This window comes from Anser brachyrhynchus (genome assembly GCF_964034855.1).
Source record: "Anser brachyrhynchus genome assembly, chromosome: 1".
In the NCBI taxonomy this organism is placed as follows: Eukaryota; Metazoa; Chordata; class Aves; order Anseriformes; family Anatidae; genus Anser; species Anser brachyrhynchus.
In genome coordinates this window covers 6,322,828-6,343,380 of record NC_137694.1, presented here as the reverse complement: position 1 = coordinate 6,343,380, position 20,553 = coordinate 6,322,828, and the positions used below count along the sequence as shown (strand labels likewise).

The 20,553-nt window shown below is 38.7% G+C and overlaps 1 protein-coding gene across 17 annotated transcripts in view; it reads right to left on the bottom strand.

Moving 5' to 3' along the window:
• The window catches only part of CELF2 (CUGBP Elav-like family member 2), a 567,685-nt gene that overhangs the window by 39,790 nt on the left and 507,342 nt on the right, over nt 1–20,553 (bottom strand). For all 17 annotated transcript variants that reach the window (XM_080580950.1, XM_080580958.1, XM_080580956.1 and 14 more), the window contains 3 exons: nt 16,473–16,631; nt 14,996–15,059; nt 3,483–3,617 (listed from right to left, as the gene is read on the bottom strand). In XM_080580950.1, the coding sequence (XP_080437076.1) occupies nt 3,483–3,617; nt 14,996–15,059; nt 16,473–16,631 (358 nt within the window). The remainder of the gene's footprint in view (nt 1–3,482; nt 3,618–14,995; nt 15,060–16,472; nt 16,632–20,553) is intronic.

Sequence of the window (20,553 nt, the reverse complement as noted above, 5' to 3'; positions counted from 1 at the left end):
GGGCAATTTAAACCATTTTAATTTTTTTCCAGGGCCAAGAGACAAAAGAACCTATTTATTGCCTGAGGGGATTTTTACTAAAATGAAAGCTTAATCTTTCATGTTTTTTTAAGCAAAGGCTTTTAAAAAATCATTTCTAACAATGCTGTAGGGAGAGACTTCCATGGGTATGCAAAATTGAAATTATAAATTTACAATTATAAAAAAATTAATAGTTTGGGGGATTGCATTGTCTCTGTTCTTTCTGAATGAATAGCGTTTCAAGCTTAAGAGAAAGTATTTAGCACATGGAGGAGAATGAGTGTCCTTAGACTCTCTGGCGGTCAAAGCTCTTTAGTAAGTATACAGAACATATGAGAGAAAGATCATTGGCATTTAATTTGTTTGGAGATATGTGACTGTATGAACCTTGAAGAAAGAGTTTCATACAAATTGAACAGTTACTATTAGGTACTGAATATTTTTCTTTTCCTTGTTGATACATTGCCATTAGAAGCCAGCAGCAAAACTTGACATTCTCAAATATCAGATACCATGTTGGTTTCTCACCTCTTGGCCTGTTTTTCTGTGTTGCCAATGCACCAAAGTTGGTCTCACATCCATCCTCCCCTTAGTAGTTTGATGTATTGAAGGCTGCTAATCTTATCTATGTAAAATTAAGCTGCCAGATGAATTTGAACTGACATCACCACAAGTTGGGGCTCTTATGACAGATGTCTACAAAGGACAAACCAAGAGTTCTTGGCCAAAGACAGATACAGGAGGGATATTCAGGAGTGATACAGTTACATATGGGTAAAAACATGGACGTGATTTATGTGATGTGGCTGCCATAGTTTAAGGCATATTAGAAATACATGCTCATGCCTATCCCTTTTCAGTGCAGTATTTTGGCTTTAACAGAATCAAGAAAATTATTAAATTTAAGCATGTACCTTTGCACTCTCCTAAATTTGGGCAGCTTTCTGAACTGAGAAATATTAATTTAATACATTATCTGGAGAGACACAAGCATTTCTTCCTGGGCTTAGTGAAGGCTTTGAAATCAGACAAAATAATTTACACTTATGAAACACAACAAACTGAAGTGTTCTATTAAAAGAAAACTAGACCAAAAAAATACCCACAAGGCTTCCAAACATCCACAGACTGAAAGGCAGATTTAAATGTTTTCTGCCAACATATTTCAAGTTCTAATGGAAATACTTTGAGCTACTATTGAAAGCTTTATTGAACTAAACTCAGTTTACATAGAACAGAGAAGAATCATTGAAGATGTTATTCAGGTTTACAAAATATTTAACGGGGTGGAGAATGTGGAACAAGATAAGAAAGGTTAAACTGAAGGACATTTTAACAGGGATTGGTTTTAGGCTGGCTGTGCAACACAAACAGGTTAATGAACCTATTAGATACAGACTTTCTCTTGGGTATGCCAATCTATCTAATATTAAAAACCTTTGTGTACAGCTACTAACTCTCTATCAGACTTTCAAAAGCAATTGTCATTCTTAATACACTATTTCAGAGGCTAACCATCCATGATTTTTTGGAAAATACCGCATCTTCAATGTGTCAGCCAGAATCATTAATATCTTTGGAAAAACCTTGATATCTGTTCCAAGATGGCACCCTGAGCACTGCTACGCTATTGTTATCTCAAACAAGTATCTGCCCAGCCCAGCCAAAACACCTTCCTAAGCATGTGCTTCTGCAGACTTGGACATTGCCTGACACCACTCATCTTTCCAGGCACTCAGGGGACTGGAGACCAACACAGCCAGGCTGGGTAAGGAGATTGTGTTGGAGAGAGAGAGAGAAAAAAACGTGGACCTTAACTGTGAATTCAAGTCCTGTGCTAACACGGCATAGCAAAGAGCACTGCAGAAACATGCTGCTGCCTGAGGATCTTGTGCCCCTTTGCTGTAGATGATAGGAAAGTTCACTTCCAGACCCTCCGTGCTGCAGTGCAGTACGTTTAGTTGTTCTGAGAAGTCTTGTCAGTGTAGCTCAAGAGATGCCGTGTATGCCTTGGGAGGACAGGCTACTCAGACATTTAACAGCTAAACTGCAGAGATATTACACAGTACACATGAAATGCAACATTTCCGCTTCTCTAAATGTGTGACATTTAGACAGGAGCAGCGCAGAAGCACTGACACTCAGACTACCCTTTTGCAATGTGTTAAGACCCAGCTCTGGGATGGAGAGAAGAGTTTGCTGATTTTTTTTAAAAAAAAATAAATCATCCAAACAAAATCATTTTGACCCAACCTGCTCCTCAGAGCTGTTGTGGCTGATTATTTTTAGGTCGATATGAAGCTCACACCAGAAACAGGAAAATGCTGCACAAACTTACTATTTAGTCAAGCTGCCTTCCATTTAACCTCACCCCCAAACGAACAATAAAACTGTAATATAGCAGGAAGCATTGGCCAGCTTTAACACCCGGCAACACACTCAGTCCCAGTTCTATTGTGCAGTGAAGACTGTTTTCCTTACTGATGAGCTCAAACCGTCTGCCATGAATTACTTTTTCATGGGAAATAAATACACACTTAAACAAGATTAAACACAAATGTTCTTTAGTGGTGTCTAAAATAATACGAATGTTTTTTAGAACAGCAATAAACACACTTCATGATGCAAATAATTACACCCTGCAGCCTTTATGTAAAGATAAGTGGCCAGATTCTTGACTCAGCTTCTTCACTGTAAATCCAGAGTAACTACACTGAATCAACACCTCTCTCCATGGATTCTGGAGATACTGAAGTGGTACTGAGCCCTGGATCTGCCCTGTCTTAGTGGGAAGGGTTATGCATACATGGGAAGTGCATGGCTGAATGCCTATACAGTGGTAATGGAGGCACCACCATCTCTTAACCTGTCCCTCATTCCCCCATACAGTTTAGGGTAACGAAGTCAGATTCCGGACTTCTTGAACATCTGATATCACTCCTTCAGGACCAGAAGAAATCTCTACAGAAAGCTCTACAGCTACAGCAAAGAAAAGAGAAGGATAAAAGAGAGGACTGCACAAAAATTCATGTTGGGTGAAGGCAATATTTGCATGATGGGCTCAAAGATCAGTCTCTTAGGGATTAAGAAGTGCCATCTCATTTGATCTTCTGTTGGATGGGAAGGATTAGCACATGTTCTGAATTCTTTCTGAAAAGTTAAGATTAGCTTGAGTTTCCCATGCAATTGCAATTTTCATGTAGAGTTTTGCAAGATGGGTCTGTTAGGCTTTAATGACCCCTGAAATGAGCCTGGAACAGAGAATGTGGCCATGTTGGACATCTTGAACAATAAATTCTTTCCTTAAAAATAACAGCAATAAAAATGTATTCAGTTATTAAAAGGGTGTCCAAAATGTATATGATCACAGAACTTAGTCACAGCGTGGAATCAGAGTTGTAACTATTTTCTTGCCATTTACTCTCATTTTTGTATTTTGAAAGCAAGCACGCTGCTCTTACCAGGACTTGTGAGGGCTCCCAGAGCACCAGTCGTTGTGGAGAGAGGATTTGCATTGGTGGTGGTAGCTGAGGTTTGGGCGGCGGCTGCTGCAGCTGCTAAAGTTGCCAAGTTCTGTAATTGTAAAGCGTTCATGCCTGCATGGAGAAACAATAGGGTTAATTGAAAGGTGCCATTCAAAAAAAAAAAAAAAAAAAAAAAGAAAAAAAAGGCTGTTTTCAGTGGACTTGGAGCTTTGGGTGTAGCTTGCTAAGAGATTAACCACCTTTTAAAGTTCCCAAATAGCATCTTTCACCTTTCTGCCTTCGGAGTGGGAGAATGTGGCAACGGCACCAGCCTACAGTACAGGGAAATTAAATCTGGTTTGTGTCTCTTCTATAAGGCAAGTGTGGAATTAAAAGTCATTTAAACTCTGTGTGAAGCCCAGGGGCAATACTATTCCCTAGCACAACAGGGGGTATGAAGAAGATAACTAACATTTAAAACACCTTCAAGATTGGGTCATATAATTGGGATGAATATAATTTGTTTCCTGTGTCTCCTCTGAAAGTATCTACGAAGACTACACTGTGCAGTAGCCAACAGTTGTGCTGATTTTTCTTTTGATGGTTCATTTCTAAAAACACATAGGAACTAAGAGCAGCGAATTAATATCAGACTGATGACAGAGCCATCACTGAAGTGGGGACATTTAGGCCATAAGCTCTGCCTTATGGTAACAAGTCCACTCAGTCATCTCTTACTTCATTATTTTAGAAGATGTGGGGGAGGTACACCCGCATTTCAGTGAGGACCTTCATGAAAAGCTTTCGTTTTAACAGCAAATGATTTAATTTAGATGGCAAGTAAAAAAGGACAAACAATAAATGCAATTTATGTGAAACAGAAAAAAAAAGATGAATAAGGAACAGCAAATGGCATTCATTTGACTTAAATCAGAGAGATGGAGGTCCCTTCAAAAGTACCTACCTTTTACCTTGGACTACACAAAGTACTTAGGCCCTTATTCTACAGAGGACTGCTTCAGTACGAGACTAAAATGCAGACACAAGTTAGGGGCTAATGTTAACCAGACTGGATCCTGCTCAGGATCCTCTGAATAAGATGCAACTGTCCAAAATGGGATTGGACGGCAGCAAGAGTTCATAATGTTGGTTTGGACCTGAGAGAGATCTCCACATGCTCTCTGAGCCCTCAGTAGAATTAAGTAAGTAGGCAAAAACCGTAAAACACTAAAACTGTTTCCTAATGTTCTTGTAGTCTAGATAATATAAGTATATACAAAAGGTTAGTTGGTAGGAAGAGCAATACCTTTTTTTAGACCAAGTGACAGAGCTGGGATGACTGCATGAGCTTTGGGAAACACTCAAAGAAGAGCTTGAGTGCCTGAAAACTTGTCCAATTTTTTGTTTTATTTTATTTTGTGAACTATAGCTTGTCTAACAAGAGATATTACTTCTTTCTGCATACTTTGTTTTTCATACCAGGGGAACCTAATAACAACTTGGGGAAGAAGGAAAAAAAAAAAGAGGTCAAATATAATATCTTGTAAGCACGTTTGAGAAGAAAAAGAGATGAAATTGAGAGGTATTTTCTAGGAAATGAGAACTTCTGCAATAACAGAGACTGACAACACTTTCAAACGCATACATCTGAGACTCAGGTTGTGTACAACAAATGAGCTCCCCACAGAGCTGAATGTACAGGTATTCTCATTGTCCTGGCATTAGGAGCTCTGAGGTGAACCTTGATTTAAGCATCTATTTGTAAATAAAAGTGTGTATTTAAATACAGCTTGTTTCAACAGGAAGGTCAGGTTCAAGATGAGCATGCAGCATTGCTCTGGTTCTAACTTCTGTGCCTCAGTCAACTGCCTTGCATCAGCTCAGATGTCTGTACTTTAGAAAACATGGCACAACAACAACACTAGGAGTATGGTTTCAGTTCATTCAAGACTTGCCACTTTGCAGTCTACATAACACACTTTGAGGAATTATGTGAAAGAAATGCTCTTTCAGGTTTCTTTTAGAAGCTAATGACCATAATAATTTTTTATTTTTTATTTTTTTTGCAAACACTACCAACCCAAAATATTTTACAAGGCACAATAAAGCTACCCTAGTCACAAGTCACTACTAATCTAGACAATTAGGTGTAACTGCTAAATAATATGATCACAGGAAATCACTGCTGTTTTATCACTGCAGTGTTAAATCACTGTTGATCGGTCTTCTAACCCAGCTCTTACAAAGTGTAAGTGCTTAAAATATGAAGATGACTCTGAAATGGCAAAACGGTACAATAATTACATGGACATTTTATAAATACCGAAGAATTAGGCATTTGATACCCAAATTAATAGAATAAAACTGCTTTAAACATCTCAAATCTTGAACGAAGTCATCTTCAAAATCATAAGAAGTTGACTTTTTTAACCTTTGATTTTTACTGTGAGTCTAAATCTAATATAGGAGGTATATTTGGAACAATGTATCAACAAACATTTGTTAATTTATCTCTGAAGACAAAGATGGTATGGAACTTAAGAGTTTTCAATTCACTTTTCAGTGAAAAGGTATAATTCAGATATTTTGCAAGCATTTTTTTTTTTAAATTGCTTAGCTGACTCACTCACATGTTGACTACGCAAGAAGCCTGGTGTGTAAAATTCTCCTTTTTCATAAAAAAACAAACAAAAACAACAACAACAACAACAACAACAAAAAACTCTTTCTTTGATAGTAAGATTCTGCAGATTATTTCAAACTTCAGGAATAAGCCTTTTAGGAATGAAGATAACTTAAAAGGTGTCTAGCTCTTTCCAAAAAAACCCACCACCACCACCACCAACAGCAACAAAACACAAGACAAAGTGGTCCCCAGAATGAGACATGGAATCCATTTTCATCCTGCATTGATATTTGGTCCTCATGGATCTTTTTCCTTCCTTTTTTATAAGAAGTATAAGTAATTCAGCAAAGTATATCCCGCAAACATTGCTGGTCTTCACAGAGGCCACCTTTCACGCCTTTCTGTAATGGACATTTGATAAAGTAGTGGGTTGCTCTTCACCATGGCAGCATGGTTTTCTATCACCCACTGGTAAGTGGTTCATCAGGAGGATCAGTCATAATCAGCTTATATTTATTCTATGGTGACGTTTCTACTTTGAACTTTTAAACAGCACGCAGGGCAAGATTAAATAATAGTGAACGAAACATACAGAATGGTACAGGAGGAGAGTGTAAAAGAGCTTCAGCCAAATGAAATCCCACATCCTTCTGGAAAATGCATAGACTTTTCTCCGAACCTCAGTTTAGAAGCAAATGGATTTTGAAGCAATTTAATACTGCTTTTTCTACTGCATTTGAAATGCATGGCTTTGTGCATGCATGCAAAGCTGCGTTAGGCTGTAGCAGCAGAGAGCCTACGAGCATACAGGGATGTGGAGCTGGACGGCAGCCCACGCACACCGTACGGTGCTCAGCACAAGTACAGCGGGCAAGACAAGGCCAGCAGGCAGAGGAACAAACAACCGCTCTCGTTGGGCTTGCGAGCTGCTGTCACGCCTATATAGATGCAAAACTACCACCACCATTGCCTCATCCCACAAAAACACTTTTTCATAGAGCGACATTTCCTCTGGAAGCAAAAGAGGAATCTAACAACTTGAAGAAAGAGCTTCCACGCCAAAAAAAAGATTAACAAACAAGAGCTAGGCGGTGACGAAGTCGTCTCCCCACCCAGTCTGTTTGACTGGAGAGGTGACTAAAAGACACTGGCCCCAAACCAGCTCTGCAGATGTTATGGAGTGTCCGCTACAGAGCCTTTAGGAAAACAAAACAAAAACAAAAACAAACAAACAAAACAAACAAACAAAAAAGACCTGCTCGCTGTTGTCACACACGCATCAGAGAAGGACACCAAAGAACCCTGCTGTACCCAAAAGTGGCCGTCAGCCTGGGCTCAGAGCACATGCCCGTCATCCAGCGTGCTCTAGAGCTGACTGTGTTAGCCACTTTATCCTTAATATGCATCCTCTCCAGGATCCTCTGTTTGCTGAAACTTACAAAAAGTAAGTTCTGCCATCACTGCTTCACATTCCCTAGGTATTTTTTCATCTCTGCTTCCTCTTCGTTGGCTTTTCCCACCACCTTGTCAAGTGCATCAACATCCCGCTTGCTAGGACAAACTTGGAGGAGAGAAACCAAACGCTCTCAAGTCCCAGACCCAAAAAGCACTCTGCTTCAAATGAGGAGTTTGGATCAATTGCACTTCAGCCAAGGTATAGTTCTGTGGGACTAATCTGCTCTCTCATTCTCTTCTCTTTCACACACTGTCTTCACACATTTCCCATCCTACAGCTTTTTCAAAACAGTCCCAAATCCCGCAACAGAGCTGGACCAAAAATGAGTAGATTGTTTTTATTTGAAAGTGCTGCTCACTCAGCACATACACCTCTCTCTGAAGAAATGCAAATTGCTTAATGCTGAAGAACAGCCTCATAGGCAGTGCTGCACATGAAAAATGAAAATCCCCCTGTAGGGAAAAAAAAACTTCTGGGTAAGGAATAACTCTTGATCTTCATGATAGAGATGATGTTGGGAATTAAAGCAAAATGATTAAAAAAAAAACAGAATCACAATACAGTTTGATTCCATTTTTAATAACACGTATTTACCAATGTGCTATCAGCTTGGCAAATATTCAAGATTGCAACAAAATTCAACTTTCATTTTGTTATTTGGCAGATTAAAAAAAACAATTAAATTATGTACAAAACAGATGCACAGTATGCCTTGCTTGAAACTTAAGATTTAAAAAAAATTATTTATAAGGATAGGGGCATGAAAATTTAATTTAATGTTCACCTTAGGTAATTTTGTGTCTTATTGTTCAGAGCAATTACCATAAATCTACATATCAATAAGCAAGAACAGATGTCAGTTGTTACAAGTGCTTGCCAATCAGGCCTGTTAAAAAGTGACAGATGGATGGTGATAGAACATTCTCATAAGGCCTATTAGCACATTCGCAGGAAATTTTTGTAGTGCTGCACAGTCACAGATGCAGTTCTGTGAAAACACGGGGAAATTTGAGAGCACAAGATTTACATTTTACAACTTCTTGTGCTGCCTCCGATGCAAACTTTCATACAATGAAGCAATTTGCCTCATTTCAGTCACCGCAGTTTTTCTCCTGTGATAACTGTAAATTTGGAATTACTGGTTATTTGTAGAAGAGGTGACAGAATCACAAACCAGTCCTGAAGACTTCTTTGGTCTCATCAGATCTGGGTTTCCAAAACCACAAAAAAATTGTATAAGGAAATAGTCAAATTTGCTCTCTGAAAAAATGCCTAATATAGGAAAGCACCGACCACATTTTAGAGACAAGATATGCACCGAGAATTTCAAAATCAGTGGTAATTATCACAGACAAATCTGAATAGTTCAGAAGCAGTTTTCAATGGCTTGAAGTCTGCGGTTGCCTACCTTTTCTTTGGAAATTTTATCTGTCCCAATTGTTAAGATTCTGAATTAAATCCTGACTGCAGCTTAAAAAAATTCTCACAGAAAGTAAAATTCATCAACTCTGGGCCAAAAAGTAACCAGTTGCTAACACTGATATCAGCCATTCTGGATGCTTAATGGGGATAAATTCTTCTTGGACTGTGTCTGAAAGTGGGATGTTACCCCAGCAATATTCAGAGAATTAAAATGGACAGGAGACTGTTACCTCCAATAAAATATGCTCTGCCCGTACCTTTAGAAAAGCTGCTTACCTCAACAGTGCTTAAAGTATCCTGACCATGTAGTGTGTGATTTAGGAAAGCCCTTAAAATAACTTTTAAGTCCACATTTGATCTGCCTTGATAATCACGTTATTTAAGAGTACATGCTTAAATCCGACTGAAAGAACTACTAGTTGATTCACATAGGATTTCAGCCCATTTCCAAGCTACACAAACTCTTAACTCATTCCTGGCAAGCAAAGTGCTTTTCTCAATTGAAATTTTCCCACTCCTAGTGGGAGAGATTCATCTGGACTAACTTTGTGAGAATTAAAGTTACTTGTTCAGGCTATTGCTATAGTTAGGAAGGACAGAATGGGTGATTCATTCAACCTTAAACTAGGTAAGATTAACCCCAGCCCTTGGAAGGGTGACTTGCTACCTAGGAATGACTTCTCTTCATTGCCCTCTAGGGAGACTGGGTGCCTGATTTCCAAGCTGCTAAAGTTCAGTGAGATGACTTTCACCTGCAGAGGGGCCAAGGGAACAAAAAGCATCTCTTTCTTCTTTCATCATTTGTGGAAAGCCCAGCCAGAGCTACAGATCTTGTGCCCAGACCTGGCCAAACTCCATGTCATGTACTTTTACCATCTGAATAAGCACGTCTTGTAAGCCACCAGGCTTTGGTTTTCCTCTCAAGGTGCCTCTCCTTCTCCTGTGAGCAGGAGCTACGTGTGGATTGAGAACAGACTCACTTGCTTCAAATTCTGGCTGTCCAAAAAATGTTATAAATGGAATTGGTTAATTTATTATCTTAAAAAAAAATGCAAATTGTATGGGTTAAATTAAGTAGGACTTTCTATGGAATTAGTGTTACAAAAGCTCAATGCTTTCAGTCCCTTAGGTGAACATTTTCAAAACTGGTAGTTATCTTTAAGACACAGCTATTTCCCTTGAGCTGGAAAGAGTTTCTCACTGACCTTTACTTTTAATACGATATCCCTAAAGAGGTCATAGCAGGAGAAGCCCTCCTTCAGTATGGCTCTGCTGGAATGAAGCCACCACCGAGTCAGAGGATATAAAAGATCCTTGGGCCAATGCAGTAGTATAGAGCTTTTGTGCAGATGGCCCTGGCTTCCAACTGGTCCCTCCAGATCCACTGAGCCAATCCAACAATTAGAGGAAAATATTCAGAAAGCAGAACCTCGCAGAGTTTCTCTCACCCATCTGCTCCCACAGACTCTGCAACAGGAGGAAATCTGGCTTGGGTAGCAGAAGAAGGGTGAAATGAATTGAAAAGGACTCCGAATGGGCCAGAAGTTCAACTCAAAATGCAACCAAACTGTGAGAGAGTTTGGAATGGACTGGAACAAAAAAATACATTGGAAAAATATAAAAAGCCCCAGCTGTAGAGGGTTCAGAGGTCTGAAATCCAAAGCAAGAAAAGCCAAAAGCATGAATTCTTCTCCTGCATGACTTCAGGAAGTAAAATACACTGTCTGTCCACTGAAAAGAGTCCTTTTGTGTCTTTTATGAGTATTGTACATGTTTACGTGTCTTGACTGGTCACGTATATAGAAATATTCCTGTATAAGCAAATATTTATTCCTGTCAAAACATTTCATATTAATAGGCAATAGAAAATCTTCATAGATAATATACTTTTGGGCATTTTATTTTTTTTTACAGCCACCCAGCAGAGTATAAAACCTCCCTAAACCTCCCTGTTTTTACTGTTGGTATAGTACTTTCCAGGTTCTTCTTTAACAGGCAGGTTGGCTTGAATAGCTTCCATTTTTTTTTGGATCTGAGTCAAATTTAATGTAAATATTCAAATGACATCAATCACCTTTGAACTAAGCCTTCCATGCATTTTGTAAATTTGTATGTATTTGAGGAAGCAATCTTTTTTATTTATTTTTGCTTGAAATGGTTTTGCTGGTGCTGAATGTAGCTTGCATTGTCTTTTTACAATAAGACAATCAAATCACATAATGTAATTCGTCCACATTATTAGCCTTCCCCAAAGACAAAGCACGGGCTAGACACCGAAGCTTGAGAGACATGTGAGAGAAAACATTGCCTTTAAATTAGCATTAGCAGATACTGTAGGCAGGGAGGAAAAACTATAAAATATATGCTCAGTGATGGCATGTGCTTGCATGTTCCACAAAGAACAATAAAGCAGCATTTGGCAAGGTAGGGTTAGCTCCTGTAGTCAAGACGAGGGGATTATTATAATAACAAAGCAGCCCTGCAAACTCTGCCAACTTATTTTTACCAGTCTTGACATATTAAATTGTTTTTTTTTTCAGCTTGACTCCTGAAATAAAATGATTTTATGAAAATCTCATTTTTCAATAAAAATTAGAAAATCTAAGCTGGGGAACTGAGTGTGGAACCCTAAGGCTTGGAAAGCTAAATGGCAAGCTACTACTTTTTGCCTCTCAAATCTAAATATCACAAATTGTAGTTAAGCCAGGTTCATGATTTACTTGGACTTCACACATGATTTATGAAAATAGGGCAAAGGCAACACTGAACATACAGTAGTGCCAGTGGGCTGCTACACCAAAAACAACTTTCACTTCTGGAGCTCATGCTTTGTGTGTTTAATGTCTCTGTGTTAGTGAGTTCTTGAGACTAATCCCTGTGTTTCTTTGGATTGGATCCCCATCTTCCAAACAAACTCCAGTTCTCTTCAATTGAAAATACCTAAATGTGCCTTTCAATAAAACCAAAGAATCCCTGGTTTTGCCACATAAAATTTAACTAGTCTGAGGCATGGTATTAATGGAAAGGGAATTTAAAACTTCACACTGAAGACTAGTGTTTTTGCTCTGCTTGCAAAGAAAATTGCTTTGATTTAAGAAATAGTAACACAGAGGACTGCATAGTAAATCTTTTTTTTCACTTGCACAGCAGGCTGTGTGCTGTGTCCCTTCTGTTCTGTTCAGGGACACCATGAACTCTAGTAGTACAAATAAATACTTACAGATCTGGAGGTCCCCAGTTTTGGACAAGTGAATGAAACATCCTGATTTAGCAAACCGTGACTTCATTGGGACTTACTCACTGAAGAGGTGCTAGAGCCCTGGCATGGGCTAGGGCCCTGACATGTAAGTAAGAATGAAATCTCAATGGCTTCTGTGGCTTCTGATCAAACTTTTAGTGTCTGAATTCAGCGGTAAGCATACCCACTGACTTCAAAGACAAAAGTTTGACCCCTCAAACACACTGCACGTTTGAATAAATTCTTGCATGCAGAATCACCCAAGCATGCAGATGCTGTCATTGCTTATGTTGAGGAATGCCTAACCCTCCCCAGTAAATTCAGCACAAGAACAAGTACAAATATTTAACTGTAAACATATTTTTTTAGCTCAAAGAATGTGCAAGCTGTAATAATGGATCTTCTTAGGCACCTTACTCGATTTTGTCTAGACTTTAGTCTTCATCTTGACATGTTCTATTAATACGCAAGCCACATACAATATGAAAAATACATACTGGACTCATTTCATAAAATGAAATGTATACAGATTAAGTTAAAAAAACTCTGGGCCTTTATGCTACTTTCTGGACTGTAGGGACAAACATTTAGGGATGGCTTCTGCAGGTAATGTGAGACCTTGCTGCAGACACAGGATAATTTTCTACTCCTTTCGTAAAACGTGACATACAAGTCTTTAATACAAGGTGCACAGCATAGCAGTACTGCAGATAAAGTCTGGGATAATTTATGATTTCTGAGGAGAGGACATGAACTCTTGGTCCTAATGATGAAATAGTGCTTAGTCTTTTGTGCTTTCATGTACAGCTTTAGCTTGGAGAGAAATTTAGTATCACTAATTTGACCTTCAACTTTAAGGTTGAAGAGTGGCATGTTTTGGCGAAAGAACGGAGTAAATTTAGAGCAGTTTTGATAACATGAATATAAGGTAAAAAAATATTTATTTTCCAGGAGAGGCAGTCAGTCAATAAATTATCCCTTATATGAGCCCATTAGGAATCTAATATTTTGTCAAGAAGTTATATCGCTCAAGTAAAAGCAATGCTGCTACGATTTCTTAAGATGATTTATTACTCTCAAGACCATATGATTTTCAGAGAATAAATCCCATCCTGGATTGAGAGCCCCTCCTCAAATTACTTGACTAAAATTCTTAGTTTCAACACAGTTTGAGACAAAGCTGAATCTACACTAACAGTGAGAAACAGGCAACAGAAAACTTCTAAGGTGCATATAATGCGATATATATCACATTATTTTTCCTCAGTGTCTCAATTCTTTCATTTTGCAGACCTAACCAAATATGAAAACATTAAACACAATCTCTGAGCTCAAAGCCACTTCCAAAACTGCCAAGTATAAAACTGTTACTGAACCGCTCTGTTCTGTTTATCATATTAAGATACATTTTTTTGATGAAAAAATGCTAGATTGCAAGTGTAACATAATAGAACCAGCAAGCACTGCCAGCAGGTCTGAGGAAGAGAGAATAATTCAGAGATATTGTCATCTGTAGGCCAATTTATATTGTCAGACAGCAGGTTCACATTAGTCTCTGATGTCACTGCAATAATGGCATAATATAACGATTGAGCAAAGAATACCTGTGGGGTATAGCTATACTGTGCGGTATATCTATACTTGTTAAAGTATTTCAGGATTCATTCAAAGCCAAACCAGAGAAGCAAAAGATCAGGATTAGAAGATAAGTGAGAAAATGCTGTTCATAAAGACTTCTGAATATTTTAGTCTTTGTTTTGTGATGATGAAGCAAGCACAATGTTGTATGCCATTGATTCAGTGGGTTCATGATTAAAATAAACTAATGTAGCAATTTGGGGGTTTTGTGTTTCCTTTTTTTTCCCCTCCTCTAACAAGAAAAAAGGCTTTTTAACAGTTTCTCGCGGCAGGCATAATGTGCATCTGTGCTCTGATTTACTGCACATGCTGCCTTCTCTAGCATCATGTTAAGTTAGGGTATCAGCATGGTAGGTCACACAGTGGGAGTGACCTTTTGCTAATCACTACACATCAGTTACTACTGGCACACAGCTCATTACTAAGAAACCCTCCAACTAGCTGGCTTTCAAATATGCTCACGCTTTGATTTTTTTTTCCTTTTCTTTCTTTCTTTTTTTTTCTTTCTTCCTTTCTTTTTCCCCCAGACTAAAGATTATACCTTTACATAAAAGCTTCTGTTGTGTAATTTTGTCAACTAGGGTTCCAAAGTCAAAAAGGCACACAGTTAATTTTCCATGATTATAAAAGGAGCCTGAAAATTCATACTAAAGGTAGGCCTGTAATCTTGGGTTTCATTAAAAAGGTCAGAACATTTTTACTCACCACCTATTATTAAAATGTTTGAGGGCTGCCATTAATTTGATTTTTCCGGACACAGAAATCTCACTGGAAATTAGAATGTAATCCTGCTGTTGCTTTACTGACACTTTTCATAGGGAAGGATACAGCTGCAGGGACTAAGAGCTCTCCTGCAATTTACAATTGGTTACTTTGGACAAATGGCAGGTGACTAATGCAAGACAAACTGTTTGCACAACCTGGGAGCAGTGGGTTTAATTTCAGTTTCTGAAAGAGGGGAGAAAGTGTTTCTATTGACGTTGAACTGCGAGCTGTCCCCTGCCAATACATCTGCCACATTTAATACACAACAACCCCCCAGCCGACAATGTGATTATTAGAGGTACAGAATTCAATAGCTTAAGAATACAAAACATAGCTGGAGCAAAATGAAATGCTTTTTAACTTACCGGCCATTTGCTGAATGCCGCTGAAGGCACCCAAGTTACTGGAGGAAGTTGCTTGCTGCAGAAGCTGCAAATTAACAACACAAAACAGCAATCTATCTGACATTAATGTAACAAATGAAGATAAAACTAAAATGAGCTATCATTTCACATTTGGAGTATTTATGCTTTCCTTTACATTTATATAGTCTCTTGCTTCCGTCTATTGTTGGAATGAACATCCCTAGAGTCAACGCTGTAAATCCATATTAATGTCTAATCTCTATTAAGAAACACACAGACACAAGGGAAACTCAATAACATTGCTGCTTTAAAACAATTAATCAATTTATTCTTTTTAACAACCAGGTGTTAAATCTATTTAAACCAACATAGCGTGACTAATTACAACCCTCTGTAGTCTAGTAGTTACTATAACTCATCTCTGTCAATCACGGTCCATTCTCCCCCACCCTCTTGAATTAATTTTTTTCTTTATTATCTATATGAATCAAGCACACAGATACTCATTAGACTGGTATTTGTATACAGCAATTTAGCCTACCTCAGTATTAATTAGCCTACCTCAATACTAATATATATTTTTAATTGCCAGGTAAATTGCTGTTTATCATTATATCACTGTACCAAAGCATTGTATGCATACAAATTATGTAATTATGCATATGCAGTACATATATGGATGCATCTATTCGTCTAGCTCAGAATCACCAGGAACTCCCCAAATTATCAAAAAGCTTCTCAACCAGTGCACGCAACTGCAGAGCCTCCCAAAACAGAGGCTCTCTCTCAGCTGTGCTGCAAAGGGAGACTTGGCAATCCAGGACCTAAGACACACGGCCATGCATTTCAGATTTCTCCAACAGGGGCAGCAGCTAGCACTTGTTTTTCATCTTACATACGGATCAAAGGAAATATCATTTTAAATTTATGAGAGACAAATTGCTTTCCTCTGCCATCTTCGCTTTCTGTAAAAGATAGTATGAATCACGCATGTTTAGCATTGATGGGACCATGCATTAAAGTAAAAGTAATTTCCAGATGAAAATATGTAAAATTAGAGGACTGAACCAGAACATCCAAGTTTAGAAGCCGCACCATATAAATACAGACTGTACAGTGTTCAGATGCCTATCTGTCCTTCCCTAAAGAATAACTTAATTTTTATCCCTGCTATAAAAAACAGAATCTAACGTTCAAAAGAACCATAAAACTAATGGAATCAAATTTTATTTTGTAGCGTGAGTAAACTTTAAGTGCTTGCCTTGGACAGCAGTGACACATTGAAATGTTTATTCAAATTCTGTTCCTTGTTATTTATTTTTAGACCATGCAATAAACATGCAGAGTTTTTTTTAGAAGACATGCTACATGTCCCGGAGGACACAGCACGTTATTGAAGGGAGTTTACTTTAGCTAGTTTTCATGGTTCTAAAATAAATACAGCATTATATAGCCATCGCCTCTGAAATGAACTTACAGCTAGGTATTGTGGTGTGAGTCCTCCAAGACCTGTGAGGTTTCCCCAAGTGGCAGTATTGAGCTGTTGCATCTGCTGTGCCAACTGCTGCTGCAAACGCCGCTGCTCCTTGTCCTTTTGGGTGTCAGCAAACTTCACCACGATTGGCGAAGAGCAGCCCTGTGGTTAGACAGATCGGGAAACAGAGGAGTTAAATCACACCGAGTCAACCCTGCATCGTGAGCTCAGCCATGTCCCCTAGGGCCACCAGCGATGGCACGACCTGACCGTTCGCCTTCTCTTTGTGATTGGCATATGTAGGACTGCAAGGACTAAGATTTTCAGCTTCGTAGGAAAAGAGGCCACGGAGAATTATTGATTCCCTAGTTCTTTTTAAAAAAGCACCTTTCCTCAGGCTCTATTCTCCTTCCAGCTATCAAAACTGCTGCCAGAGACAGCGAGTGTACCAGTCCTCTTTAATTAAGCTTCACAGCTGATGAGATGGACATGATGCTTTGTCTGCAGTCTGTTTTCAAGGCATCGCCAACGGGAGAGGTGTCCAACCTCCCTGCTGCCAGGGACCACACAGCCAACACCGCCCTGCCACCATGGGCTGACTGTGCGGTCGTGCTCGGTGCAGCTGGCTCCTGTACCCTAAGTAAATAGGTCCAGATTTACTGCAGAGCCCATTATCAACGGGTCACTGGTCCTTTTCATATCAAGGACCTCGCGTGAGCACGAAGGGCGATGCTGCTTGGACAATTCACCCACCTGCGGTCTGCTCCCTGGCACGCTTTGTATCAAACACCCTTAAGATGTGAACAAAGGGCAGGACGCAGACCAAAAGCGACTAGTTCTGGTGATAGCAGCCCATTCCTGATTGACACCATTCTTTTATTTCTTATCTGATTCTCCTAGTGCTTCTATGAGCCTCTTGTTTAATGATATGGGAGGGCTGCAAGATGCCTTAGGAAATAGGGAGGTTTTAAGAAAGAACCAGAGATCTGGTCTGCAGTCTACTCCTCACCCATGTCTGAGGGACTCATGAGAAGAAGTAGGAGGTTGTGGACTAGGTGGACTGTCAAGGGAACCTAAATGTCCAACCTTGGACTCCAGGTTGGATAGTCCTCGGCAAAGTCGCTGTGAGAATGAGACGTGAATGTGAATGATGTCTCCGCTACTTTTTTTCCCTGCTATCAAATGTTTTCACATTTTAACCTTTCAAGTCTGTTTTTTTTTTTTTTTTCTCAAATCAAGGGAGCGAACTGCAATGATTCAGTTCTTCAAATTAACTCAAGCATTTGGTGAGTCACAGAACCTGCCAATCCATTCCACACTGTTTTCGAGCTACACAGGAGCCAATGAATAACTTCCCTCCACCACCTTGCTTTGTTATTCTAATTTCTTGTCTAACTTCAATCTGAACACAATGGTAGGAGTGAAAGATGACTCAAGTCCAAAAAACACAGCAGCATTTTAGCCAAAGTGTGTTGTGTAGGACGGGGTGCGGGGTTTTACTTAACCTCTGTCCGCTCTCCCAACACTGTGAACATCTTGAGAAAAGTTCCTGTCCTCTACTATCTACAATGAGCAGCTGAGTACCTTTTCTTTGAAGAACCTCACACCAGGACAAATGATAAGAACATTCAAAATCAACAGATGAAATGATGAAATAAACCACAATAATAATATCTCTTTTATGAAGATCTCCCATCAACACTGTTCCTTTAGAATTATCTTAGAAAATCATCGCTTGCGATTTATTATTCCACCTCCAACTCCTTCCCTGCGTGTTTCATCGTAAAATTGTCTTTCACTGTTTCAGGGAGGAAGAAAGGAGATACATACCACTCCAGCAATCAAATAAAGATTATGAAGCAGTCATCTTGTTACACAATTACCTCTCTTCAGTGATTTTTATACTAATATTAAAAACAAGGCCCTTAAAAAAATAATAAAAAAAGGGATCTGGAGGTTGAAGGGTGTGAGAGAAAATTTTCTGGTTTAGCTAATAAAGAAGCAAGCTGTCCTGTATTTAATATGAACTTTGGTAGCATTGGGCTAAAAACAACCAGAACTTACTGACTGCTACCTAGGTGTACAGGAGAATCAAATTTATTTCCAGAGAAATAGAAATGAATTTTAAAGGAAGAAATATTTTATGGCTATTTCAGTTCTCAGTTCAGCAGCTCAGAAGTCAACACTACAGCTGACATCATATTTATGAATGCTTAAATGTCAGTAAATTATATAAAAACAATATCTCTGCAATTTATGAATCTATAATTCATTTTTTCACTGTCTGCTCTATATTTCATCACTTCATCATTTTTGAGAGAGCAAACATTTTGAAGACTGAAATTATATGTAGCAAGTGGCTCTATATGAGAAAAGGGTTATTGTTGCATCAAATTTACTCCATGATAACAAATTAGTGTCTTCCACTGGTGCTGCATTTGAATGTCCTAAACAAACAAACAAAACCCACAGAAATGAGAGAGAAGAGCAGAAACCCAGAGCAGCAATTATGTTTTAAAAATCAGTTGATTTAACCAGGTCACAAAGTCAGATGCAAAAAGTAGTAAAAGAATTCATTATTTTAGGAGATGTCTTCATCTGGACATTAACATCCCCGTTGTTCTTTCTTAGCCCACTTTGAAAATACATCTTGGTCAATGATGCGTGCCAAGAAACAGAAAATAATGAAGTCAGAAAAAAAATTCTGCAGTAATTGAGTTGAGATGTGATTGTGTAATACACGTTCTCCCCCCAGCCCACTTCTTTTTTTCATTAAATGTGAAATAAATGTGTCCAGGGACCACTGTTTCAGGCTGAGAGTCAAGATTTAACACTATGTAACCTACGTTAACTTTTACCAGGAGAGCATTGGCAAAAAAAAGCAAAATTGTTTTGCTTAAAGAATGACTTCTGCTTTATGCTTTTGCATTTTCTATCTTGAGAGGAATGTCCCAGTACATACACAATGTGCACCTCCCCTCCTTATTCAGTGGCTTGGCATCTGCACCCCATTTAGTGCCATTTTCTTCTCAACATCTCGTGTTGCCTTCATATTTTTCTTTGTGGTGGCAAGACAGTAGGTACAGACTCTGTTCAGTCCATCACCCATGGAGGCGGAGGGTGTACTGCTTCTCTCCAACAAGGGACTCTCAGCCTGAGCTCAACTGGCACAAAGACCCAGATGTTCAAAGTGCAAAATGTTTTGCCTTGCCAATTTGGGGATCTCACTGATGATGACTCTAAAGATGTTGAGATTCAAGAGTAACTATTCTACAGAACTAAAGTCAACAGGAGTATCATATCAAAATGCAGCCTCACTTGGAGTACGGCATTTAACAGAAGAACGGGAGAATTTGTCTGGGATGTATTATCTCTTTAATGTTAACATCTTCTGAGGCAGAGCTGTGTAAAATTCATTTTGCTAGACAGAAAAATACATTAAAACACATAGAAAAATAGAGGTAAAACACAATATTACCAAAAAAAAACCATTTTTTTTTTTTTTTTACCTGGAATCAAACCCAGCAAAATATATAGATCTGAATTAATGGAGCAGTGCATGGCAGACAAATTACTACGAGTATTATTTCAAAGACTCAAAGTGGCAGTTTTTTCACAATATAATGTCAGACTACATATATTGTATAGCATCAGCTTTCTAGTGAAGATAATTTCAATTATTCTCATCTCATTGGCAGATTCTCATCTAAAACTGTTTAGAGTCTAAAAATGCATTGCACTGAAAAAAAACCACATTGATTATAAAATAAGCTCAACCAAATTCAAACGTGATGTTTGGAAAGACAATAGCTTTGCAATGCCAGTATCATTACTTGTAGAATACGGGAAACAGTTAGTGACATTTTCATGCACTGCCTTCTTTTTTCTTTTTTCTTTTTTTTTTTCCTTCTCCTCCTCTCTCCACCCTCCCACCCCTGCTCTCCCCCCTTGGCTCGTTACACAAAGCAGCTCAACGACATGACGCAATAATGATTGTTTAGCACCCAGCATGCTGTGGGAGACTAGAGCATTGCAAAGAAAAGTCACTGAGAAAAATCGAAAGGTCCTGGTGGAAAAAATAAAT